This window comes from Procambarus clarkii, chromosome 64 (genome assembly GCF_040958095.1).
Source record: "Procambarus clarkii isolate CNS0578487 chromosome 64, FALCON_Pclarkii_2.0, whole genome shotgun sequence".
Taxonomy (NCBI): Eukaryota; Metazoa; Arthropoda; class Malacostraca; order Decapoda; family Cambaridae; genus Procambarus; species Procambarus clarkii.
The window spans coordinates 9,872,944-9,900,404 of record NC_091213.1 but is presented as its reverse complement, the minus strand read 5'-3'; the positions used below and the strand labels follow the sequence as shown (position 1 = coordinate 9,900,404).

The following is a 27,461-nucleotide window of genomic DNA, read 5'->3' as shown; positions in this document are numbered from 1 at the left end:
AATAGCGATTTTCGCCTCTACCGGCCAAAAATAGCGCGATTTTCGCCGCTACCGGCCAAAAACCGCGCGATTTTCGCCGCTACTGGCCAAAAATAGAGCGATTTTCGCCTCTTCTGGCCAAAAAACGCGCGATTTTTGCCGCTAGCGGCCAAAAACCATGCCATTTTCGCCGCTAGCGGCCAAAAATCGTGCGATTTTCGCCGCTTCCGGCCAAATACCATGCGATGTTCGCAGCTAGCAGGCAAAAAGCGCGATTTCGCCGCTACCGGCCAAAAATACAGCGATTATCGCCGCTACCGGCCAAAAACCGCGCGATTTTCGCCGCTAGCGGCCAAAAACCATGCAATATTCGCAGCTCGCAGGCAAAAATCGCGATTTTCGCCTCTACCGGCCAAAAATAGCGCGATTTTCGCCGCTACCGGCCAAAAACCGCGCGATTTTCGCCGCTAGCGGCCAAAAACCATGCGATTTTCCCAGCTGGCAGGCAAAAATCGCAATTTTCGCCGCTACCGGCCAAAAATAGCGCGATTTTCGCCGCTACCGGCCAAAAACCGCGCGATTTTCGCCGCTACCGGCCAAAAACCACGCGATTTTCGCTGCTACCGGCCAAAAACCGCGCGATTTTCGCCGCTAGCGGCCAAAAACCATGCGATTTTCGCCGCTAGCGGCCAAAAATCGGGCGATTTTTGCCGCTAACGGCCGAAAACCGCACTATTTTCGACGCTCGCGGCCAGAATCCATGCGATTTTTTAAGCTGGCGGGCAAAAATTGCGCGAATTTCGCCGCTACCTGCAAAATATCGACGGATTTTCGCCGCTAGCGGCCAAAAAAGGGGCTATTTTCGCCGCTAGCGGCCAAAAACGGGGCAGTATTCACCGCTAGCGGCCAAAAATCGTGCAAATTTCGCTGCTAGCGGCCAAAAATCGTGCGAATTTCGCCGCTAGCGGCCAAAAGTCGCGCGGTTTTTGACGCTAGCGGCCAGAAACTATGCGATTTTTGCAGCTGGCGGGCAAAAATAGTTCGATTTTCGCCGCTACCGGCCAAAAACCGCGCGATTTTCGCCGCTAGCGGCCAAAAACCATGCGATTTTCGCAGCTGGCGGGCAAAAATAGCGCGATTTTCGGCGTTAGCGGCCAAAAACCATGCGATTTTCGCAGCTGGCGGCCAAAAATCGGGCGGTTTTTGCCGTTAACGGCCGAAAACCGCGCTATTTTCGACGCTAGCGGTCAGAAAACATGCGATTTTTGCAGCTGGCGGGCAGAAATCGCGCGAATTTCGCCGCTACCTGCCAAAAATCGACCGATTTTCGCCGCTAGCGGCCAAAAAAGGGGCTATTTTGGCCGCTAGCGGCCAAAAACGTGGCGATTTTCGTTTCTAGCGGCCAAAAATCGTGCAAATTTCGCCGCTAGCGGCCAAAAATCGTGCGAATTTCGCCGCTAGCGGCCAAAAATCGCGCGATTTTCGCCGCTAGCGGCCAGAAACTATGCGATTTTTGCAGCTGGCGGGCAAAAATAGCGCGATTTTCGCCGCTACCGGCCAAAAACCGCGCGATTTTCTCCTCTAGCGGCCAAAAACCATGCAATTTTCGCTGCTGGCTGGCAAAAATCGCGATTTTCGCCGCTAGCGGCGAAATTCGCACGATTTTTGGCCGCTAGCGGCGAAATTTGCACGATTTTTGGCCGCTAGCGGCGAAAATTGCCCGATTTTTGGCGCCTAGCGGCGAAAATAGCCCCTTTTTTGGCCGCTAGCGGCGAAAATCGCACGGTTTTTGGCCACTAGCGGCGAAAATCGCGCTATTTTTGGCCGGTAGCGGCGAAAATCGCGATTTTTGCCCGCCAGCTGCAAAAATCGCATGGTTTTTGGCCGTTAGCGGCAAAAATCGCGCGGTTTTTGACCGGTAGCGGCGAAAATTGCGCTATTTTTGCCCGCCAGCTGCAAAAATCGAATAGTTTCTGGCCGCTTGCGTCAAAAATCGCGCGACTTTTGGCCACTTGCGGCGAAATTCGCACGATTTTTGGCCACTAGCGGCGAAATTTGCACGATTTTTGGCCGCTAGCGGCGAAAATCGCCTCGTTTTTGCGCGCTAGCGGCGAAAATAGCCCCTTTTTTGGGATCTAGCGGCGAAAATAGCCCCTTTTTTGGGATCTAGCGGCGAAAATCGGTCGATTTTTGGCAGGTAGCGGCGAAATTCGCGCGATTTTTGCCCGCCAGCTGCAAAAATCGCATGGTTTCTGGCCGCTAGCGTCGAAAATAGCGTGGTTTTCGGCCATTAGCGGCAAAAATCGCCTGATTTTTGGCCGCTAGCGGCGAAAATCGCACGGTTTTTGGCCGCTAGCGGCGAAAATCGCGCTATTTTTAGCTGGTAGCGGCGAAAATCGCGATTTTTGCCCGCCAGCTGCGAAAATTACATGGGTTTTGGCCGCTAGCGGCGAAAATCGCGAGGTTTTTGGCCGGTAGAGGCGAAAATCGCGCTATTTTTGCACGCCAGCTGCAAAAATCGCATAGTTTCTGGCCGCTAGCGTCAAAAATCGCGCGACTTTTGGCCGCTAGCGGCGAAATTCGCACGATTTTTCGAAGCTAGCAGCGAAACTTGCACGATTTTTGGCCGCTAGTGGCGAAAATCGCCCCGTTTTTGGCCGCTAGCGGCAAAAATAGCCCCCTTTTTTGGCCGCTAGAGGCGAAAATCGGTCGATTTTTGGCAGGTAGCGGCGAAATTTGCGCGATTTCAGCCCGCCAGCTGCAAAAATCGCATGGTTTCTGGCCGCTAGCGTCGAAAATAGCGCGGTTTTCGGCCGTTAGCGGCAAAAATCGCCCGATTTTTGGCCGCTAGCGGCGAAAATCGCCCGATTTTTGCCAGCTAGCGGCGAAAATCGCACGGTTTTTGGCCGCTACCGGCGAAAATCACGATATTTTTGGCCGGTAGCGGCGAAAATAGCCCCTTTATTGGCTGCTAGCGGCGAAAATCGGTCGATTTTTGGCAGGTAGCGGCGAAACTCGCGCGATTTTTGCCCGCCAGCTGCAAAAATCGCATGGTTTCTGCCCGCTAGCTTCGAAAATAGCGCGGTTTTCGGCCCTTAGCGGCAAAAATCGCCCGATTTTTGGACGCTAGCGGCGAAAATCGAACGGTTTTTGTACGCTAGCGGCGAAAATCGCGCTATTTTTGGCCGGTAGCGGCGAAAATTGCGATTTTTGCACGCCAGCTGCGAAAATCGCATGGTTTTTGGCCGCTAGCGGCGAAAATCGCGCGGTTTTTGGCCGGTAGCGGCGAAAATCGCGCTATTTTTGCCCGCCAGCTGCAAAAATCGCATGGTTTTTGGCCGCTAGCGGCGAAAATCGCGCTGTTTTTGGCCAGTAGCGGCGAAAATCGCGCTATTTTTGCCCGCCAGCTGCAAAAATCGCATAGTTTCTGGCCGCTTGCCGCGAAAATCGCGCGATTTTTGGCCGCTAGCGGCGAAATTCGCACGATTTTTGGCCGCTAGCGGCGAAATTTGCACGATTTTTGGCCGCTAGCGGCGAAAATCGCCCCGTTTTTGGCCCCTACCGGCGAAAAAAAGCCCCTTTTTTGGCCGCTAGCGACGAAAATCGGTCGATTTTTGGCAGGTAGCGGCGAAATTCGCGCGACTTCTGCCCGCCAGCTGCAAAAATTGCGTGGTTTTTGGCCGCTAGCGTCGAAATTAGCGCGGTTTTCGGCCGTTAGCGGCAATAATCGCCCGATTTTTGGCCGCTAGCGGCGAAAATCTCACGGTTTTTGGCCGCTAGCGGCGAAAATCGCGCTATTTTTGCCCGGTAGCGGCGAAAATCGCGATTTTTGCCCGCCAGCTGCGAAAATTGCATGGTTTTTGGCCGCTAGAGGTGAAAATCGCTCTATTTTTGCCCGCCAGCTGCAAAAATCGCATAGTTTCTGGCCGCTAGCGTCAAAAATCGCTCGACTTTTGGCCGCTAGCGGCGAAATTCGCACGATTTTTGGCCGCTAGCGGAGAAATTTGCACGATTTTTGGCCGCTAGCGGCGAAAATCGCCCCGTTTTTGGCCGCTAGAGGCGAAAATAGCCCATTTTTTTGCCGCTAGCGGCGAAAATCGGTCGATTTTTGGAAGGTAGCGGCAAAATTAGCGCGATTTTTGCCTGCTAGCTGCAAAAATCGCATGGTTTCTGGCCGCTAGCGTCGAAAATAGCGCGATTTTCGGCCGTTAGCGGCAAAAATCGCCCGATTTTTGGCCGCTAGCGGCGAAAATCGCACGGTTTTTGGCCGCTAGCGGCGAAAATCGCTCTATTTTTGGCCGGTAGCGGCGAAAATCGCAATTTTTGCCCGCCAGCTGCGAAAATCGCATGGTTTTTGGCCGCTAGCGGCGAAAATCGCGCTGTTTTTGGCCGGTAGCGGCGAAAATCGCGCGATTTTTGCCCGCCAGCTGCAAAAGTTGCATAGTTTTTTGCCGCTAGCGGCAAAAATCGCCCGATTTTTGGCCGCTAGCGGCAAAATTTGCACGGTTTTTGGCCGCTAGCGGCAAAAATCGCCTCATTCTTGGCCGCTAGCGGCGATAATAGCCCCTTTTTTGGCCGCTAGCGGCGAAAATCGGTCGATTTTTGGTAGGTAGCAGCGAAATTCGCGCGATTTTTGCCCGCTAGCTGCAAAAATCGCATGGTTTCTGGCCGCTAGCGTCGAAAATAGCGCGGTTTTCGGCCATTAGCGGCAAAAATCGCCCGATTTTTGGCCGCTAGCGGCGAAAATCGCACGGTTTTTGGCCGGTAGCGGCGAAAATCGCGCTATTTTTGGCCGGTAGCGGCGAAAATCGCGATTTTTGCCCGCCAGCTGCGAAAATCGCATGGTTTTTGGCCGCTAGCGGCGAAAATCGCGCGGATTTTGGCCGGTAGCGGCGAAAATCGCGCTATTTTTGCCCGCCAGCTGCAAAAATCGCATAGTTTCTGGCCGCTAGCGGCAAAAATCGCGCGATTTTAGGCCGCTAGCCGCGAAATTCGTACGATTTTTGGCCGCTAGCGGCGAAATTTGCACGATTGTTGGCCGCTAGCGGCAAAAATCGCGCTATTTTTGCCCGCCAGCTGCAAAAATCGCATAGTTTCTGGCCGCTAGCGGCGAAAATCGCGGTATTTTTGGCCGGTAGCGGTGAAAATAGCCCCTTTTTTGGCTGCTAGCGGCGAAAATCGGTCGATTTTTGGCAGGTAGCGGCGAAATTCGCGCGATTTTTGCCCGCCAGCTGCAAAAATCGCATGGTTTCTGGCCGCTAGCGTCGAAAATAGCGCAGTTTTCGGCAATTAGTGGCAAAAATCGCCCGATTTTTGGCCGCTAGCGGCGAAAATCGCACGGTTTTTGGCCGCTAGCAGCGAAAATCGCGCTATTTTTGGCCGGTAGCGGCGAAAATCGCAATTTTTGCCCGCCAGCTGCGAAAATCGCATGGTTTTTGGCCGCTAGCGGCGAAAATCGCGAGGTTTTTGGCCGGTAGCGGCGAAAATCGCGCTATTTTTGCCCGCCAGCTGCAAAAATCGCATAGTTTTTGGCCGCTAGCGGCGAAATTCGCACGATTTTTGGCCGCTAGCGGCGAAATTTGCACGATTTTTGGCCACTAGCGGCGAAAATCGCCCCGTTTTTGGCCGCTAGCGGCGAAAATAACCCCTTTTTTGGCCGCTAGCGGCGAAAATCGGTCGATTTTTGGCAGGTAGCGGCGAAATTCGCGTAATTTTTGCCCGAAAGCTGCAAAAATCGCATAGTTTCTGGCCGCTAGCGTCGAAAATAGCGCGGTTTTCTGCCATTAGCGGCAAAAATCGCCCGATTTTTGGCCGCTAGCGGCGAAAATCGCACGGTTTTTGGCCGGTAGCGGCGAAAATCGCGCTATTTTTGGCCGGTAGCGGCGAAAATCGCGATTTTTGCCCGCTAGCTGCGAAAATCGCATGGTTTTTTGGCCGCTAGCGGCGAAAATCGCGAGGTTTTTGGCCGGTAGCGGCGAAAATCGCGCTATTTTTGACTTCCAGCTGCAAAAATCGCATAGTTTTTTGGCCGTTAGCGTCAAAAATCGCGCGACTTTTGGCCGCTAGCGCCGAAATTTGCACGATTTTTGGCCGCTAGCGGCGAAAATCGCCCCGTTTTTGGCCGCTTGCGGCGAAAATAGCCCCTTTTTTGGCCGCTAGCGGCGAAAATCGGTCGATTTTTGGCAGGTAGCGGCGAAATTCGCGCGATTTTTGCCCGCCAGCTGCAAAAATCGCATGGTTTCTGGCCGCTAGCGTCGAAAATAGCGCGGTTTTCGGCCATTAGCGGCAAACATCGCCCGATTTTTGGCCGCTAGCGGCGAAAATCGCACGGTTTTTGGCCGCTAGCGGCGAAATTTGCACGGTTTTTGGCCGCTAGCGGCGAAAATCTCATTTTTGGCCGCTAGCGGCGAAAATAGCCCCATTTTTGGCCGCTAGCGGCGAAAATCGGTCGATTTTTGGCAGGTAGCGGCGAAATTCGCGCGATTTTTGCCCGCCAGCTGCAAAAATCGCATGGTTTCTGGCCGCTAGCGTCGAAAATAGCGCGGTTTTCGGCCATTAGCGGCAAACATCGCCCGATTTTTGGCCGCTAGCGGCGAAAATCGCACGGTTTTTGGCCGCTAGCGGCGAAAATCGAACGGTTTTTGTACGCTAGCGGCGAAAATCGCGCTATTTTTGGCCGGTAGCGGCGAAAATTGCGATTTTTGCACGCCAGCTGCGAAAATCGCATGGTTTTTGGCCGCTAGCGGCGAAAATCGCGCGGTTTTTGGCCGGTAGCGGCGAAAATCGCGCTATTTTTGCCCGCCAGCTGCAAAAATCGCATGGTTTTTGGCCGCTAGCGGCGAAAATCGCGCTGTTTTTGGCCAGTAGCGGCGAAAATCGCGCTATTTTTGCCCGCCAGCTGCAAAAATCGCATAGTTTCTGGCCGCTTGCCGCGAAAATCGCGCGATTTTTGGCCGCTAGCGGCGAAATTCGCACGATTTTTGGCCGCTAGCGGCGAAATTTGCACGATTTTTGGCCGCTAGCGGCGAAAATCGCCCCGTTTTTGGCCCCTACCGGCGAAAAAAAGCCCCTTTTTTGGCCGCTAGCGACGAAAATCGGTCGATTTTTGGCAGGTAGCGGCGAAATTCGCGCGACTTCTGCCCGCCAGCTGCAAAAATTGCGTGGTTTTTGGCCGCTAGCGTCGAAATTAGCGCGGTTTTCGGCCGTTAGCGGCAATAATCGCCCGATTTTTGGCCGCTAGCGGCGAAAATCTCACGGTTTTTGGCCGCTAGCGGCGAAAATCGCGCTATTTTTGCCCGGTAGCGGCGAAAATCGCGATTTTTGCCCGCCAGCTGCGAAAATTGCATGGTTTTTGGCCGCTAGAGGTGAAAATCGCTCTATTTTTGCCCGCCAGCTGCAAAAATCGCATAGTTTCTGGCCGCTAGCGTCAAAAATCGCTCGACTTTTGGCCGCTAGCGGCGAAATTCGCACGATTTTTGGCCGCTAGCGGAGAAATTTGCACGATTTTTGGCCGCTAGCGGCGAAAATCGCCCCGTTTTTGGCCGCTAGAGGCGAAAATAGCCCATTTTTTTGCCGCTAGCGGCGAAAATCGGTCGATTTTTGGAAGGTAGCGGCAAAATTAGCGCGATTTTTGCCTGCTAGCTGCAAAAATCGCATGGTTTCTGGCCGCTAGCGTCGAAAATAGCGCGATTTTCGGCCGTTAGCGGCAAAAATCGCCCGATTTTTGGCCGCTAGCGGCGAAAATCGCACGGTTTTTGGCCGCTAGCGGCGAAAATCGCTCTATTTTTGGCCGGTAGCGGCGAAAATCGCAATTTTTGCCCGCCAGCTGCGAAAATCGCATGGTTTTTGGCCGCTAGCGGCGAAAATCGCGCTGTTTTTGGCCGGTAGCGGCGAAAATCGCGCGATTTTTGCCCGCCAGCTGCAAAAGTTGCATAGTTTTTTGCCGCTAGCGGCAAAAATCGCCCGTTTTTTGGCCGCTAGCGGCAAAATTTGCACGGTTTTTGGCCGCTAGCGGCAAAAATCGCCTCATTCTTGGCCGCTAGCGGCGATAATAGCCCCTTTTTTGGCCGCTAGCGGCGAAAATCGGTCGATTTTTGGTAGGTAGCAGCGAAATTCGCGCGATTTTTGCCCGCTAGCTGCAAAAATCGCATGGTTTCTGGCCGCTAGCGTCGAAAATAGCGCGGTTTTCGGCCATTAGCGGCAAAAATCGCCCGATTTTTGGCCGCTAGCGGCGAAAATCGCACGGTTTTTGGCCGGTAGCGGCGAAAATCGCGCTATTTTTGGCCGGTAGCGGCGAAAATCGCGATTTTTGCCCGCCAGCTGCGAAAATCGCATGGTTTTTGGCCGCTAGCGGCGAAAATCGCGCGGATTTTGGCCGGTAGCGGCGAAAATCGCGCTATTTTTGCCCGCCAGCTGCAAAAATCGCATAGTTTCTGGCCGCTAGCGGCAAAAATCGCGCGATTTTAGGCCGCTAGCCGCGAAATTCGTTCGATTTTTGGCCGCTAGCGGCGAAATTTGCACGATTGTTGGCCGCTAGCGGCAAAAATCGCGCTATTTTTGCCCGCCAGCTGCAAAAATCGCATAGTTTCTGGCCGCTAGCGGCGAAAATCGCGGTATTTTTGGCCGGTAGCGGTGAAAATAGCCCCTTTTTTGGCTGCTAGCGGCGAAAATCGGTCGATTTTTGGCAGGTAGCGGCGAAATTCGCGCGATTTTTGCCCGCCAGCTGCAAAAATCGCATGGTTTCTGGCCGCTAGCGTCGAAAATAGCGCAGTTTTCGGCAATTAGTGGCAAAAATCGCCCGATTTTTGGCCGCTAGCGGCGAAAATCGCACGGTTTTTGGCCGCTAGCAGCGAAAATCGCGCTATTTTTGGCCGGTAGCGGCGAAAATCGCAATTTTTGCCCGCCAGCTGCGAAAATCGCATGGTTTTTGGCCGCTAGCGGCGAAAATCGCGAGGTTTTTGGCCGGTAGCGGCGAAAATCGCGCTATTTTTGCCCGCCAGCTGCAAAAATCGCATAGTTTTTGGCCGCTAGCGGCGAAATTCGCACGATTTTTGGCCGCTAGCGGCGAAATTTGCACGATTTTTGGCCACTAGCGGCGAAAATCGCCCCGTTTTTGGCCGCTAGCGGCGAAAATAACCCCTTTTTTGGCCGCTAGCGGCGAAAATCGGTCGATTTTTGGCAGGTAGCGGCGAAATTCGCGTAATTTTTGCCCGAAAGCTGCAAAAATCGCATAGTTTCTGGCCGCTAGCGTCGAAAATAGCGCGGTTTTCTGCCATTAGCGGCAAAAATCGCCCGATTTTTGGCCGCTAGCGGCGAAAATCGCACGGTTTTTGGCCGGTAGCGGCGAAAATCGCGCTATTTTTGGCCGGTAGCGGCGAAAATCGCGATTTTTGCCCGCTAGCTGCGAAAATCGCATGGTTTTTTTGGCCGCTAGCGGCGAAAATCGCGAGGTTTTTGGCCGGTAGCGGCGAAAATCGCGCTATTTTTGACTTCCAGCTGCAAAAATCGCATAGTTTTTTGGCCGTTAGCGTCAAAAATCGCGCGACTTTTGGCCGCTAGCGCCGAAATTTGCACGATTTTTGGCCGCTAGCGGCGAAAATCGCCCCGTTTTTGGCCGCTTGCGGCGAAAATAGCCCCTTTTTTGGCCGCTAGCGGCGAAAATCGGTCGATTTTTGGCAGGTAGCGGCGAAATTCGCGCGATTTTTGCCCGCCAGCTGCAAAAATCGCATGGTTTCTGGCCGCTAGCGTCGAAAATAGCGCGGTTTTCGGCCATTAGCGGCAAACATCGCCCGATTTTTGGCCGCTAGCGGCGAAAATCGCACGGTTTTTGGCCGCTAGCGGCGAAATTTGCACGGTTTTTGGCCGCTAGCGGCGAAAATCTCATTTTTGGCCGCTAGCGGCGAAAATAGCCCCATTTTTGGCCGCTAGCGGCGAAAATCGGTCGATTTTTGGCAGGTAGCGGCGAAATTCGCGCGATTTTTGCCCGAAAGCTGCTAAAATCGCATGGTTTCTGGCCGCTAGCGTCGAAAATAGCGCGGTTTTCGGCCGGTAGCGGCGAAAATCGAGCTATTTTTTCCCGCCAGCTGCAAAAATCGCATAGTTTCTGGCCGCTAGCGGCAAAAATCGCCCGATTTTTGGCCGCTAGCGGCGAAATTTGCACAGTTTTTGGCCGCTAGCGGCAAAAATCGCCCGATTTTTGGCCGCTAGCGGCGAAATTTGCACAGTTTCTGGCCGCTAGCGGCAAAAATCGCCCAATTTTTGGCCGCTAGCGGCGAAATTTGCACAGTTTTTGGCCGCTAGCGGCGAAAATCTCATTTTTGGCCGCTAGCGGCGATAATAGCCCCATTTTTGGCCGCTAGCGGCGAAAATCGGTCGATTTTTGGCAGGTAGCGGCGAAATTCGCGCGATTTTTGCCCGCCAGCTGCAAAAATCGCATGGTTTCTGGCCGCTAGCGTCGAAAATAGCGCGGTTTTCGGCCTTTAGCGGCAAAAATCGCCCGATTTTTGGCCGGTAGCGGCGAAAATCGCGATTTTTGCCCGCCAGCTGCGAAAATCTCATGGTTTTTGGCCGGTAGCGGCGAAAATCGCGCTATTTTTGCCCGGTAATCTGTCAACTTTCAGACAGTCGGAAAGTAATTAATCTCTTTTAAGAGATTAAAAGTTTTGAGTCTCTTTAAGAGTCAAAACTTGCCACATTACTTCAATAACTTAATTTCTTTTCTTTGGTTAATGGAATTATTTGATTGTCTTTGTTGAATATGATTAATATTTTCAAAACTTTCCTCGTTAAATATACTGTATGATGTATGTATCATTCTGTATGTATCATACAGTTCTGTATGTCCCAGTAACAAATTTGTTTTATATTTCCGTGGATATAAAGATATGCTCCATAGACATGATTTGAATACAGATTCTTGTATATGTCAGATGTGAGAATAAGAAAGGACAGAGAAGCAAGCACTATATCATTGGGAATACAGCTTCGTTAAGGGAGAGTTTCGTGTTTTAACCGAGTTATGAAGCGAGCATCGTACTTTGGTTAACTGAGTTTTGCACCATTGAGGTTCAAGAATACGGATAAATTGAAGGCCTGTGTCACTGTTCCACTACTTATGAAATCATTTGTGGGTGATTTTGCGCTATGAACATTAATCAGAATCTTTTTGCAAAGTCTGCTTATATTATATAATTATTTTATAAAGCTGCTTATTATTTAATATAAAGCTGCTTATTATTTTATAAAGTCTGCCAGGGTTCTAGTCCCCTGGTGGGTGTGTTGTGAATGAATATTTATATCCATACATTTCCAATACATTTCCCATACATTTCCCATACATTTCCCATACATTTCCCATACATTTCCCATACATTTCCCATACATTTCCCATACATTTCCCATACATTTCCCATACATTTCCCATACATTTCCCATACATTTCCCATACATTTCCCATACATTTCCCATACATTTCCCATACATTTCCCATACATTTCCCATACATTTCCCATACATTTCCCATACATTTCCCATACATTTCCCATACATTTCCCATACATTTCCCATACATTTCCCATACATTTCCATACATTTCCATACATTTCCATACATTTCCATACATTCCCATACATTCCCATACATTATATATATTATATATATATATATAAAGCTAGAAGATATATGTATACATAAATCCAGTTCGACAAAATTTTCATACAAGAAGGGGGGGGGGACCTCGAATAAACCCCAGGCTTCCTGTTTCCGTTGAGGCCACTAGAGAGAGTGGCTCTCAGGTAAATTCAGGAAAATTCTTTAAAAACTGTATGTACGTTGTTTGTAGCCAAATTTGTCTTTTCTTTAAACGTATTGACGTGAATTTACCTGCTAAATAACCATTAGTATGTTGAAGAATGAGTATATGATGTGGATAGGCGAAGAAAGCTGAAGACAAAAAAATAAACAAATATAATATACAGCTTAAATGCCTGAGATTTCTTTTTTATAATGATAAAAAATTCCATTTCATCTAAAAAATAAATTTGCAGATTATGCCTGCCGTCCAGAATTTCACGCTTTCTTTGAACTACATGTTTAGAAAACGTTAGTTATTTTATGGATAACTTCAAAACAGTTGGGCACCTTACGTCATTTGGTAAATAAATATAACAAATATAATAATTCCATTGTGTCAGGGGTCAGGAAGACAGTGAATTCATAAAAGGTAGACGTATATCAAGGTCCGGGCCCTCTCAAGGCAGAATTACTGACCCCGCCCAGGCTACAACCACCACAAGAAGCTGACTTACCTTCTGACTACCTAGTCACTGCTAAATAAACAGAGCCATTAGGTGAAAGAAAATGTGCCCAACCATTTCTGTCCCTCTGGGACTCAAACCTTGGATTCTCAATTGTGCGTCGCGAACGAACCCGACTACTACCGGGACAGATGGACACAATATCTTAGACTATTCAATAAAGATCATTTTCAGTTTAAAACTACATATATTGTTAGGTTTAATGTTTAAGTGGCCTTGACAGGGACAGTATGCCGGCGGTTAGCAAAGATATCCTCATTTGTTTTTCTGCCATTGAAAAGTAGTTTGTCATCCACTCCACTTGCTAGCTCAGTGAGAAAATTTATTTACTAATGCAATTCTTAAAACTATAAATTTGATAATATTAGGTAATAAATAATCTATTGTATCTGTTTGATTCGTTATGATGGCTTACATTTTATATTGATCTGATTGATACAATTAATACTGATCCACTTACACTTAGTAATTTAAGTCTCTTTACCTACCCCTCTGCAGATCTTGTCTGACTCTCTCTCTCTCTCTCTCTCTCCTTGTTCTGTAATCTTGACCCGATATAAAAGTTCAATAAAACCAATAATTATATGCGACTATATTCTACATAATCAACCAGACCATCATAGCCATCAACATAAACTGTAGGCAGACACGAACAATTCAACTCCTCAAACATACTCTGTATATTGAGCACTGAGGCAGTGCAGTTTTCAGTGCCGTCTACAATGTGATTTATATAATATTAAAACAAACACAGTTTAGAGAGATGCCATAAATGTAACAGATATATAGACTTTTGTACAAGAAGGGGCCGAGAATTGCGAGATCTGTTACGAGCTCAACAGCCCGATCACTTCAAGTCAAAATATACATCCAGTAGACGAAATTGAAGGCGGTAAAGTAGCATGGGATGAAGACCAGCGCCTGTGTGGACAGCTTCTCAGAGAGCTTCTTATTTCTCTGCTGCGCCGTTCCGCCTTCGGAGTGTAACCAGCCGGGTAGAGAAGCAGGGGAATGACTTGAGGAAGATGCTGTCTTGCGTAGCTTCTCTCGTTTATCTGCATGCACGCCAAGTGGAACGACTTTCACCGGGGAAGGGGGCTTGGAGGAGGAGCCGACGAGCTTCCCTTCGAGAGCCAAGTCGATTACGACGTGGTAGATGATAACGAAGAAGATGAGGGAGATGCTGAACAGCAACCACACGTCCACCATCTTGAAGTAGGAAGTCTTGGGAAGTGATGTTGATGTCTGTAAACGATAAGAATTAGGTTAGCATCACTCGCTCGAGGTAATGCAGTGGGATTACTTTGTTTACTTACGGGATACCTGGCTGTGCCCGGGTCGACCCCATACAATTACGTTATTTAAGTGTTTTAAACTATTGTCATTACCAGGTAGCATGCATACCATAACATATTTAACATAAATTTATATTATGGTCATAACATACATATTTAGATACATCTGAATATGCTATTAACTGCATGGTACCTGGTAATGACCAGGGTTCCCAACACGTAACTAATTTTATGGGGTCGTCCCGGGCTAGAAATTGACCTCGTGAATAAATTCTTGGGACTCTACCTGCAAAATTCCTTCGATATCCTTGGTGGTTTGGCAATGGGATTCGACTGCTTATTATAAGCATTAATAAAGCCGACCCTGACCCACCCATGTTGGTCACCTGCCTTTCACCAATCTCATAAACTTGAGTGAGGCTATCCTCAACCATCTGGCCTCCATCATTGGACATACAAAGTTATTCTCTATTTCCTATTCCGTTTTCCTTTAGAGTTTCGCTAACACTGCAAGAAACTAAAGTTAAACTACCTCCTATTTCTGCTCATTCCGGTCATACTAACATATTGGTCAGTAAGCTGTTTCGATGGTCTTAGTAACCTCCCAGAGGTAGACAGGCCTAAAAACCAACACCAGACCAAAAACACCTTTTTCTGATCCCAGTAATTGCTATACAAACACAAACGAAATGTTTTACAGAACAAAAAGAGCAAATATAGACTTTCATGATTAAGATATAAAATGTTTGATATCTCCAAAATCACAATTTTAAGTTGTTCGAAGAGCCAAAAGCATATCATGATATATAAATCACAGGAAATTCCTTTTGCTAGTTCTCCTCACCTGAGTGAAGAGAGAAGCGAGAACCAGAAGTACGGTCAACGCTGAGGCCACCCTCGTCTCGAAGTCGTCCCTCCTGAAGATTAGGGAGAGGTAGGCCAGGATGAGGAGGATGACTGTAGGGACATAGATGGAGATGATAGGATATCCCACTCGACGCTGCAGTACCACATCTACCTCCGCTTTAGCCAGTGTCTCGTTGTTGTCAAGTCGAAGTGATACACTCACAACCTGTTGAGTGCTCAGTAACTCATTACAGCACTATATGTTGTCTAGCAGATCTCTATCCCTATTCATGGTAGACAGAAGAAAATGTACACATGCTGCTTAAAATTGCATAAATGACTAGCAACGTCTGTCGAGTGGAAAAACCTATTTGTCGTTATTGCTCTGCGGTCACGCAACTTGAAGCTAAGGAGAGGTGATATGTGACTTTAGTCGTCAGCGTGCTGACACGTAACTGGATCGTGTATCGTCACTTCATTGTCTGATGACAGAGTTAGGATGCTCGCCCCTGTGCTCTGTACTCAATTCTAAGTAAATTTGTACTTGATGTCTCCTATTAGGGTCCGAACCACAGCTTAAGTACCAGTAATCGCGAGTGAAATAGCAGCATTAATGATCCAATCTATAGCAGACTACAGCAAGATTAATTTGTGGCAACATAAAATGAGAGGTGTTCTCTGCCGAGCGGCTTGGTGATTGATGGAAAATACTGTCACCAACCCAGTTCTGGTCATCACTGACGAATGATCATATTCATTGTTATGCAGTGAAACAAGCCCCTGCAGTTTGTGCTAATCGCATATTGTTATGAACCTGTATTGCAAGATACTTAACATGAAGAAATGAAGTGAAATTCCCTGTCCACCATTACCGAGATGTGAAACCATCTTAATCTTATAATTCAATCGTGAATTATAACAATTTTTTTCGTCTGTGTGAGTTGTAGGGTATAACGGGGCAGACCAGTACCTCACATTTCATTCAGTCAGATTGCTGTTACTCTGAAGCGCCGTGAGGGTTTGATGACCAGACCACACACTAGAAGGTAAAGGGACGACGACGTTTCCGTCCGTCCTGGACCATTCTCAAGTCGATCGACTTGAGAATAGTCCAGGACGGACCGAAACGTCGTCGTCCCTTCACCTTCTAGTGTGTGGTCTGGTCAACATACTTTAGTCACGTTATTGTGACTCATCGCCTGCAGCAAATTAATTTTCAAACGATGTATTAAGTTGAGAGGTGCGTTTATTTTTATATTTTAAGCCGAGGATAGGCTCTAAATAATTAATCGGGAATGATATATTCTCCATTTACATTATCGATAAAATACCAATTGAGTATTGATGTATGTTTTTATAACAATTGTTTTCATAATCTGTTTGAGAAAAATATGTGCGATTTAGATAAAACATTCCACACTTAGCTAAGCTTCACACAGTATATCAAATATCATTAATCAAATGATCAAAATTTTTGGTGGCGTCTCGATTTTTTGATAGCGATAATGCACACTTGAGAAACTTTTTTTATAATAATAACAATGCTATAATTTAATTAATGGCTTACACACCAACAAACGTTTGCATTGGAGATTAGCCAAGTGAGGCGAGTTCATGATTAAACCAACTACTTTTCTTCCTGTTTATTCTATCTTTGAATCTTATTATTGTTTGCTTTAGCAATTAATATTTCTGCTACACTGTTGGTAAATCAATATATGCCTGAAATGCACAATTCAATTCTTCTTTTCAGTTAATCAACTATTTTAGCAGATACGTCCTTTGACCACCCCATTATTGGCACCCCTTTCTTTGAGAATCAAGGGGAGAAAGTGGTTAATCCTTGAAGTTATTGCATTGAAAGATGACTACTGTGAGTGTACATTTCCGACTTGTGGTTATACTTGTGTGTTCCCTAATATTTACAATTTATTCTCCACAAGCCTGTACCAAAAAGCAAAACGTTTACTTAGATTAATCTATCCAAATTATATTCAGTGAAAGGGGTACTACTTGATCATAGAGAAGTTGGACAGGTTCTTACCAAAAAGAAGACCCACTACTTACAATGCAGAATACCCCCCCTACTCACCATAAAGTAGATCTCGTACTCACCGTGTACTCAATCAGCAGCTCAGCACCGACGTAGGAGACTGAAGACGAGTTCGTATCCAGCACCAAGAAGTCCGTGGCAGCCGAGAGGACTTCGAGGTTCAAGAAGCAGCGTTGCTCGTCGAAGGGGTACAGGTGGAGGTTGAGGTCACACAGGAACTGCGAAGTGTACTTCCGCTCCACGCTCAGCTGGTTCTCCATCCCCAGGTATACGTCGACTGGTGGAGGACGAGGTGTTAGGGTCATATTGACTGGTGGAGGACGAGTTGGGAGGGTCATATTGACTGGTGCAGGACAGGGGGGTGGGAGGTGGACCACGTGAATATTTAGATGAAAGGCTGCCTTGTTGAATGGTTTGTTAGTGTGGTTGCTAGTTGCTGTTTGCTAATGCAGTTGCTAGTACTGTTGCTAGTGTTACTAGCAATGTTTACTACTGATGTTGCTAGTACTGTTTACTACTGATGTCGCTAGTGGCATTGTTAATTTTATAATAGATTGCATATTGCAAATTTTGGCTCTTAGTATTTTTCATTAACATTAATAGAGATTTTTTGTGGTATATAAATATATTACCGTTACTATTTACATTACAATTCGTGATGCGTATTGGTGAAAATCTTACTTGAATAAGGAAATGAGGATGTTGCAAATGCAATACAGATACGAGAATCACACATGACTTTTTTTAGATGAAATAAAGTATGTGATCAGTTTGATGTCATGGTTTTGCAGAGTATTCGTGAAAGGTAATCTGGAAGGGGAAATTGGAAAACTGAGAATTATATAGAAATCTGAAAAGAGGTTTTAAAGTTATGTGCAGAAAAAGAAAGTTTTTAATTACTAATATACTTGTGTTTATCAATGAGTAAGCATCATAGGTACATAGTGGTTAATGAAAGATTTGAAAAGTGTGTAATAGTCTTTTACAAGAGACAGGCGTGATACAGTATGCAAAGTGTAACGAAAGCAGGACGAGGAATATCTATATGTCTGTCTCTTCAGAGGATTAGAACTCAAAGGATTAGACTGAATAGTTAATTGATGAACTAGCTACTCAAGGATGCTCGAGGTAAAAAATACATATAGGTTGAGAGGTTAAGAGACCGAGTTAATTGATTAGCATTAAATGAGTTGTTTGTGATCATGGAACAAAGAGACTTTGAATGAACTTTAGTGACATTTGGTTTGTATTCGTGGAGTATTTGTGATGTAGAATGCCTAGAGCATGTGATCACGAGGTAGAAGGATGACAAAGAGCGTTTGATGGAAAGAGGAAGAAGCAAGAGCTCTTATTGATGAAAATAAATGGATTCAGTGGATACAAAGTAAACTTAAAAGAAGCGAATATTCAGACGAGGAGTCACATTAACGTGGCTGAAATATGTTGACCAAACCACACTAGAAAGTGAAGGGACGACGACGTTTCGGTCCGTCCTGGTCCATTCTCAAGTCGATTGTGAAATACACAGTGTCATAGACACTATTACTGTCATAGTACATTTGAATTATATACTGTCACACACACAGTAGTTCCATCGATCCGTCCAACAAACAAACTAGCCCCTCAGTCCCTGTCCCCTTCCTGCTCACCATCTTCCGGGATAGACAGGTCGTCAGGCAGAGGGTGTCCCTGGCGGTGGATAGTGAGGATGGCCTCATTGTCCACCAGCGTCCTTTCCGTCCCCCTCACGTTGACCAGAGTGAGCGTTGGAGTCCACAGGCTGTCGTACTCCGTCACGGGAACCTGCTCATATAAAACAAGAGGAAGGCAAGCGCTGAGTTTATGCTTGAGCTGTACGTAAACGTTTGGATGGACGAGATGGAGAACTGGGAACGAAGATAAAGAAAGTAGAAAGTATCTTTGAAGCAGGCCGGCGCAATCTATCTATCGTTCTGGGTCACCTCAGACACGCAGACTCCAGTGAACAAATCCAAATCTTTTCTCCCGCCTTTCCCTTTTCACTAATTTTAATGGTTAGTAATTTCAAAGACCTGACATAGCCTGCAGAATTACTAAAGCAAAAATAATGAAATTCAACCAAAACTATTGTGTTAAAGAGTGCTTTATCTAATACCAAAAATAATAACAAATAAAGCTGACACTAAGTTAAAGAATTATAATAAAAGATAATATTTTAAGGCAATTCTCATATCTTGTATTCACCTGATTGAGACGTGAAGCATTCTTGAGATTCTGGAAACGAATACGTAGGTCCCACCAGGTGAGGTTCAGGTGGTAGGTGACATCCAGGTAACTGTCCTTGTCACTTAAGGAGAGGCTCACCAACTTAAGTTTAAGGCCCACAGGCAAGGGAGTTCCTGGAAGACACTGAGAAGTTATATAAACTCAGAAGAAGTCATTTGTAGCGAAAGTGTTTTCTTGGTATTATTGATCAGGGTGATTGAATTACAATATATGTGAAGAGGGCTGTTCTTTGAAACCAAGCAATGAATAGACCATATTAATAAACTACTCAACCATATTATTAACATAACCAACCCTGATGTTAGCCTAATTAACATAATTACCGACTTAATTAAGAAATTAATTGAAATTGGACAAATTCTACTTTTAAATGCAGAAATCTTAATCATTACTCCAAAGAAAACAAGATAATATTAAATGCAACGATCGGTATAAAAGTATGGATGCAAGGTGTTCAAGATCAATATGATCTCCCATAATAAATTGCCACGACGATAAACAAATTTCAAGTAAAACGCCATAACACAACAACAAATTTTCCTCGTTCGTGCCTCGCAAACACCACCTAACTGAACGGACGAGAACTGTCGTCAGTGACCACAAGAAAGATCTACTAACCAGCAATTCTGTTTGGAGGTGGAAGACTGTGGTGGTAGCCGAGTGGTCGATCAACCAGGCGACACTCCTGCTCGTCGCTTCCGTCCAGACAATCTGGACGACGGTCGCAGCGCTGGAAGCGGGGCACACACGAGCCGTCCTTACACGTGAAATCGTGATTTGTGCACGAGCTTAGCTGAAGGAGTTGCGTTCCATTATTATCACAGACTTCGTCAACCACCGTCCAGTTTCTCCTCCCCATGGGCCAGCGTGCCTCGCGGAAAGGTAATCGAGCCACGACTTTGTTGGCAATTACGTTTCTCCAGGTCCAAGATTCATCCTCCTCTACGATTTCGTATTGGTAGTAACCCCGAAACACCACCTTACCTTGCGCCGGATGCAGCAGACTATACTTGTAGTTGGCCTTGTCCTCTTCGCAGGGGCCTTTGAGCGTCCATTCCCTCTGGGACTCGAGAAAACACATGGCTTCCATGGTAATATGGCAAGGATAGTCGTGTAGATAATCCGAATCAAGGGCGAGACAGTTTTGCCACTTAAGCCCATTGGGATCGTTGCTACCCCACTTAAACCACTTTTGTTCCTCTCCAGTGTGTGTGTTTATGTAGACGCCCTCCTGAAGCTCATCCGTGGCCCCCAGCCAGATGAGTTTGATCACAGGCGGATCAAACATGATTCGCAGCAGCTCTTTGGCGTGGTCGAGAGACTGAGGAACAGGCATATAACCCCCAAGACCAGCACAAAACTTACGAGCGTTTTCGAATGGCATGGGAAGGAATTTAATATATGATGATTTGCTCTTCTTCTCGCAAACCTCATACTCGGGGACCTCGATGAAGGAGGCGTTATTGAGGATCCACTCGTGATTCCAGGGGATGGCGAGTCCTGGGGGATCGGACCCACAAGATGCAAGCTGAGACACCTCTGCTGGTGCCAAGGTTCGCCCCCATACACCAGCCTGTGTAACTTGTCCGCTGAAGCTTCGAGTCTTTGTGTACCCGCTGAGGTAGTTGATGCTGTACTGGCCAAGTACCATTGTAGCCTCTGAGAACCACCTGTAATATAAAGTAATTTGAAATTTATTGTCACATCAACGTTGCTTGTATTTCGGACCAGTGTACCCTATATAAAATATTCCGTTTTAAAACTAGAGCCACCAACTTTTGTAGTATTTTAAGCTGAATTTGTGTACCCAATTGCTAATCTCTCAGTTCTTTTCGTTTATGTATTTCCTTGGCAACTCCACATTTGAATTACACGAGTTGTCGTCATCATTCTTGTACAGAATGTCTTTTCTTTATGTTTATTGCACCATATATTGGAATTTATAAATAAAGTTTTCATAAAAAAGACTGGCATTTTTTGTATTTTATTTTGATAAAGACTTTGCTGGCTCTTATAAAAATTTACCGATTCTTATAATTTCAATCCCTAATGACAAGATTATTTTCTTCAGTGGAAGAAGAAATTAAGTGATATTAGAACTTTGATAACTGCGCCCAATAAGGTGATATAGTAGGAGAATATGGAAAAGTTTGAGATAAAGAGAGAATAATAGACATACGAGATAAGGAAAAGAAAGACAATGATGGGCACCATTGTTCCCTCCCCACCTGGTGGTATTCCTGGAGATGATGCCCTGGAGCTGGCCATCGAGGTAGGCAGCTATCTGGGCGACGGAGTGGTTGTAGGTGAGGCAGTAGTGGTACCAGGTGAGCACCTGTAGGGGCTCAGAGATACCCAGGAAGTAGAACGCCGCCGACACGATAGGACGCACATAGTCCACGAAGATCTCTGGCAAGGGACACAAATTCGAGATTTAGCCATAGGAATATTGCAACAAATGTTTACTCACAGGCCTAACTAACAATAAACCGGGCCTATTAAACTTTCGTCTTTTAACCCTCTAGATAAAGTTACTAAAACTAGAACACAGTTATAGGATATGTAGTAAGTTTGAGATATGTTTAGACAAACTTAAAGAATGCTACAGAGTATCTAAGATAAACTTGTTCCTCGTAGTTTAAATATGAATTCAATGTTCTAGATATTTATTTTCTCGCGAGAATATCAAGAGAGGAAAAATAAGGACATTAAATTATCTCAGGTACCAGAGAAATATATATTGCTTAAGAAACGGAATAATTGTTTTTGTATTTTTATTCTTACGATACAAAATGAACGAACAGGAAAACATGCAAGAAGGAAGAGTTGAGTAGTCATGATGAATAGTGCATAGCTTTCGTGAAATAAAGTTTGCTCAGTGTACAGATAAATTTCACCAACACCTTATTAAATGATTACAGCAACACTAAAGCACCTGGTTAAATATACAGGCACCTCTGCTACCTCAGATCACAACCCAACTAACCCACCTAACCTATCGAATCTGATACATAGACAAAATAGATATTTGTGAGCCGTAACTTTTCACAGTAGGTAACATTTGTAACGTTGGTTACCAAAACTTTAAAAGAGAGACAGAAACACTTATTAGTTGAGAGGACATCAGTCAATCAACACACCCTCACCTATATTGATCCCCCACACACACTCACCTCCGTTGATCTGCAATACACAGCTACACTTCCGTTCATCTCCCACATACACTTTCTCACCTCCGTTCATCTCCCATGCCTCTTTCATCTCCAACATAGACAGCCTTACCTCCATTCATCTCCCACACACACAGCCTCACCTCCATTCATCTCCCTGGTCTCCTCACGGGAGGCGACGGAGAAGACATGCGTCAGGGGTCTAAAGAAGAACACCTTGAACCTAATGCAGGCGGAGGTGGAGGGTGTTCGAGGGGAAATCCGTGTACTCCGAGCCCATGTGGAGTCACTCATAACGCCGTCCTCCTGCAGCGTCAAGACCCTCAGACACTCACACCTCGCCACCAATACACTCACACCTGTGAATATAAAAATGTTTCTGTACCTTTGAAGTTGAGGCAAAAAACAAACTGCTGAACAATATAATAAGACATTGCTGGTCGTCTACCCTTTAAAATACTCCAGCAGGAGACGCCAGCATGAGATCGCATCAAGGAACGTCAGCAGGGGATGTCAAAGGACGTAAGCAGGGGTCGTCCTCAGGGCTAATCTAGAAAGGAACTCTAGTTTACAGATTTGAATTTGTTTATGGATTAAAATTCACCACATGTTATTACGTCATTGTTTGTCCTTGCCTAATTTCTCAGTATGCTTAACATATTATGTTAGAAACTCAAAATATATAATGTTAGGAACCCGAAATATATGATGTTGCAAACCAAAAATATAGAATGTTAGAAACAAAATATATAACTTTAGAACCCATAAATACATGCATAATGTTAAAGAAATAAAGTGTTAGATTCAAAATATATGTTACAGGCACAAAATATATAATGTTTCATATTTTGTAAGACATTCTATAACAAAAGCATAATTAAAAAAAATGAATATAAATTATTGATACTTAATATATATTGTTAGTAACCCTCGATATACACTGGTATTAATCGACTATATACACTCTTAGTAACGTATTATGTATACTATTAGTAACCCTCCAAATATGCAGAAAGTATGACTCCATATATTCTGTTAGTAACACTCAACGAATACTATTAGTACCCCATCCATATATGCTATTTGTAACCCTCCATAAGTGCTGTTAGCAAGTCTCTCACTGTATAATTAGAAACCTCTCCGATACTGATAGAAACTGATATATGACATAACATGAAGACCAAGCTTGTTTATCTTGACAAACGTCCTGCGTTATTAATAATGATCTTTTTGGAACAAATTACATATCTCACCCCGAAATTTCTCACCTAAAATAAGAATCCAAGTCGTCTCTATGTTATTTATTTGAAGAAATTCAGCAAGCGATTTGTGTGGCATAGTTACTGCGATTTTAGGGTTTGTAGGTTGATGTTGGTCTTGAGGCCTATTAGTCCCCTGTGTTAGTAAATACTTAGTAAAGATAGTAACGTTCAAGACAGGAGTAAAATTCAGAGTGTCGAGTTTAGCGAGCTCCTCGCCATATATATATGCCATGGCTGAGAGGAGGGGCAACGAGTTCTTCTAGCCAATGAGAGTCGCTTTCAGCTGTGACGACACACCGAGGATAGTCTCGATAGTAAGGTCATCCAGTTATAACTAAATTAAGACTAAGAAGCAAAACACCACCCACACACACACACACACACACACACACACACACACAGTGTCTAAGAGCGTCTCTATGAGCCATAGAGACGTTAGAAAGAATTTTCGCAGTGTCAGCGTAGTAGACAAATAAAATGCACTAGGCAGTGATATGGTGGGAGCAGACTCCATACACAGCTTCAAATGCAGATATGATAGACCCCAACAGGCCCAGGAACCTGTACACTAGTTGATTGATGTTTGGGAGGCGGGATCAAAGAGCCGAAGCTCAACCCAAGCAAATACAACTAGGTAACTACACACACACACACACACACCAAGAAGATGAACATCAAACAGTCAACAACGGTGTATGCTAGGATGGCAAACATAAAAACTGCCTTATGGAATCTTCAGGAAATATAGTTGTATATATCACGTACGTCAGACCAATTCTCTAATATGGAGCGCCATGGTGACTTCCTAGTATGAAGACAGTATTGTTAAATACAAAACTAGGCTTAAGAAAGTTTAAAGGAATGCAACCAGACCACTCCGGAAATTCTCAGGGAAAAACATTTCTAGAACGACTGGTACACAAACTAGAGAACACAGACCAAATTCTGTGCTCAAATTAGCCCGAGACACATTATAAATAATTTATTCAATGCCAAAGTAATGAATAATTGACATGCACTTCGGGGAAAGAAGAGGAGGAAGCAAACTCCATTCACAGCTTATGATGTACAAATTAGAGCTCAATAGATTCAGGAACTTTGATACCCTTCAGTTGAATATTGAGAGGCAAGACCGAGGAGCTAAATCTCATCTTGTGCGCTTTAAATCCGAAAACATCAAAATAATTCAACATTCAAAAAATCACAAAGAAATCACAATGGCGTAATATATCAGTGAGAAAATAATTTTAAGGCAATTTGAGAACTTGAACCGATGTTCAATTGATTCCCACATACCTGCCTTAACTATCGTGACTGAATGGGTTAAGGCAGGTGTCTGGGAATCACCAGAACGCTTGTTCAGTTCAACCCATTGCCTCAAAATGGTTCTTTCCTTGAATTACTTATGAAATAAATTGTTTTCTAAGCGTCGTGTATCTGTTTTGTTTAGTAAATACATTTTGTGATTTTAAAATCTCAAAAGGAGTGCGATAACGGAGATCCAGACAAATGCACTATCCAGTCCTCTATTTAATCCTACTCATGAATTTTATTCATATTTGTTATTATGAACGTTCACAACAGCTAATTAAATTATAATGCTCTGTGTTTGTCAACATATTGAACTTACAAGTTTAATGGAAGAGGACACGGAGAGAGAGAGAGAGAGAGAGAGAGAGAGAGACACAAGCAGACAGAATGAATAAAGCATTTTCTCCCAAATCCATTCCTTAAGAATTGAGAAAAGCGTCAGACTGAAAAATTGAACAAAAAAGAATTTGCAATAAGGCCGCAAGCCCTTTCCATATTGAACACGAGCTGCTCATCCATCCTTACGTTTCACCCGCCTTTAGAAGCCACAGGGTTTCCATCAAATGAATTTCTACTTCAAATAAAGACAAGCAAGCCAGCCAAGAATCTTACAGATCTATGGATATTCACGTTTCTTCTAGACAGCAGTGGTTATAAAACCTCACATGAAGCACGATATCCGAATCTATTCAAAACCATTTCACATTTATTGCACGCATGCATCAGATAGAATACAAGGAACGAAGGACGAGAACATTTGAACAACATCCGGAAGCAATCATCCGATTAGAATCGCCGAAAGGTGGTCACACTGAGCATAGTTCCACGTTACCGAGTACATACAAGTTAATGGAGCAGACGGGAATAAGAAAAACCAATCACTCAGGAAGTTAATAATAATCAGCTTTTGCGAATCTATTAAATCAATTCAGTTAATCAATATTCTAATGTCAGGTGACATTTTTAAAACTAACGAGGCAAGGTAGGTAATTATCCTGAGACAGCGTTAAACCAGTTTCACTTTTTATAAAAATACAAGAGACAATGAGCTGGGAAATGAGTACAGGGTGAAGGAAAGGTACCCAGGCACCTGCACACCATGGAGGAATCCTCCGAAGACCCTGCAGGAAGCGAGGCAGAACCTCTACCGATTAGATTTGCCGAGCGAAGGAGTATGAGAAATTAAATACCGCAGGTGCTGAAAAATGTATCAAAAGGACATTTACCTTAAATAGCATGTTTGAGGACTGTTTGGCTTTCAAAGGGATTATATTGACCTTCAAAATGTATACACGTGCATACATACGTTTCTGGCGTTTCGCAAGCCCTATGTCTGATTCGAATCCCAACCGGGGAGGATTGACCGGGCGCCAATCCTTAACTGTAGCCTCTGTTCACCCAGCAGTGAATAGGTACCTGGTTAAACTATTCAGCGGGGTCGTATTCCGGGGAAATTGGGATCAAGGACCTGCCCAAAACGCTACGCGTGCTGGTGGCTTTACAAGAATGTAAAACTTGTATAATAGCTGGCCTAAGGCGGCCTTAAAAAGCTTAAGTCTGAAACTTAAAAATTGCATAAAGGATTATTAGAAGATAAACGAAAGACGAAGAATATGACCGAAAGCGAAAAATCAGGAAAGGAAGACGAGAAAATATATAATTTACAAAAAAAAAAAAAACACATTAAGAAGAATACAATAGTTATTCATACTAACTATCATTTTCTTAGATTTAGTCGACTGAAAGGAGAAAACCTTTCATGGTAAACTAAACTATCAGTCTTGAATGAATCTAACCAATAACAATACAATACAATACAATTTTATTTAGGTAAGGTACATACATACAATAAATATTTACAAGGATTGTTTGACTTATAGGTAGAGCTAGTACATACAATGCCTAAAGCCACTATTACGCAAAGCGTTTCGGGCATAAATAACGAGAATGAAGCTCCTCATGGTGTATTAGAATGACACGAGACCAACGTACCTCCTATATTCTCCTATTCAGCAATAGTAGGATGAAAGTGAGGGGGTGCTGGTGTCCCACTGCCGTTAGCTGTGCCCCGTCAATGACGCGATGTTACGGCCCTACTGGGACGCAATCGGGTTCTTCTCTGATGGTATTAGAGTTTGGGTATCCGGTCCCAAGTTAGAAGCTTTCAAGGGGTGTGTTCCGTAACGCAAGTTAAAATCAACAAGGAAGGTGCATAAAATATACAAGATTAGCACTTTCCTCTATATATATATAATTTCCACCACCATATATGAATAAAAAGTCACTGAATTATTACTACACAACTATATACAACTTCGTCTTCCTCCGAAGACACTGGACACTCTGCGACGCTTCCTCTGGGTAGCCTTTCCTGGTCTCTTCCTTCGTGGCCCAGAACCCACGATGAATCCACCCTGGCCACAGGCCAGCCAAACCACAATCCCACTGGGTGCCTCGTCGTGATGGCCTACAACCACGGTCCAGCCTCAGCTTCGCTGTCAGGCCACTCCTCGACTAATACAAGGATTGCGAGCCCTAGGCAGGAGCCTCGTGTGACTCGCTGGTCACCCTCCTCAGTCGTCACCTCAGTGGGTGATCTCTTCCACCATCCAGCCCCGGATACGGCGAATCCCGTTACTGCCAAAAAAAAAAAAAAAAAAAAAAAATCAATCCGTTACTGCCACTCCTCAGGCAGGCAATTATACACTCAGCAGAGTTCGTCCGGAGGTGGCTCACAGCGTCTACAAAGGAGACTGGTGACGAGACCTTGGCGGCCTTGGGTAGACTGGTTCCACGTACGTCCCAACCGTCCTAGGTTGACTCTGAAAACAGACACGTCATCGGTACTGGGGACACTACATGGGACCACTAGGAAACATCACTTACTAGCTTAGACACAAACGTCCGCCCCCCTTCGCTCCATAGATGGCGTTCACTGTCCAAGCGCCACCTCACCAGAGGTCAGC

General features: G+C 45.2%; 1 protein-coding gene across 3 annotated transcripts; it reads right to left on the bottom strand.

The window, feature by feature from the left end:
* Positions 1-12,873: 12,873 nt before the first annotated feature.
* On the bottom strand, positions 12,874-27,151 carry LOC123768987 (uncharacterized). 3 transcript variants are annotated; one of them, XM_045759910.2, is made up of 9 exons: positions 26,488-27,151; positions 22,066-22,281; positions 20,981-21,161; positions 19,371-20,422; positions 18,711-18,865; positions 18,137-18,290; positions 16,550-16,764; positions 14,433-14,660; positions 12,874-13,538 (listed from the first exon to the last, which is right to left on the bottom strand). In XM_045759910.2, the coding sequence occupies exons 2-9, from the start codon at positions 22,214-22,216 to the stop codon at positions 13,146-13,148; spliced, it is 2,529 nt and encodes an 842-aa protein (XP_045615866.2). In that variant the 5' UTR covers positions 22,217-22,281; positions 26,488-27,151; the 3' UTR covers positions 12,874-13,145. The 3 variants fall into 3 exon arrangements, with proteins under 3 accessions (XP_045615866.2, XP_045615865.2, XP_069165279.1); XM_045759909.2 differs by lacking the exon at positions 26,488-27,151 and adding an exon at positions 23,191-24,561; XM_069309178.1 differs by lacking the exon at positions 26,488-27,151 and adding an exon at positions 23,191-24,569 and having other exon boundaries at positions 13,213-13,538; positions 14,433-14,505.
* Between the last annotated feature and the right edge of the window lie 310 nt (positions 27,152-27,461).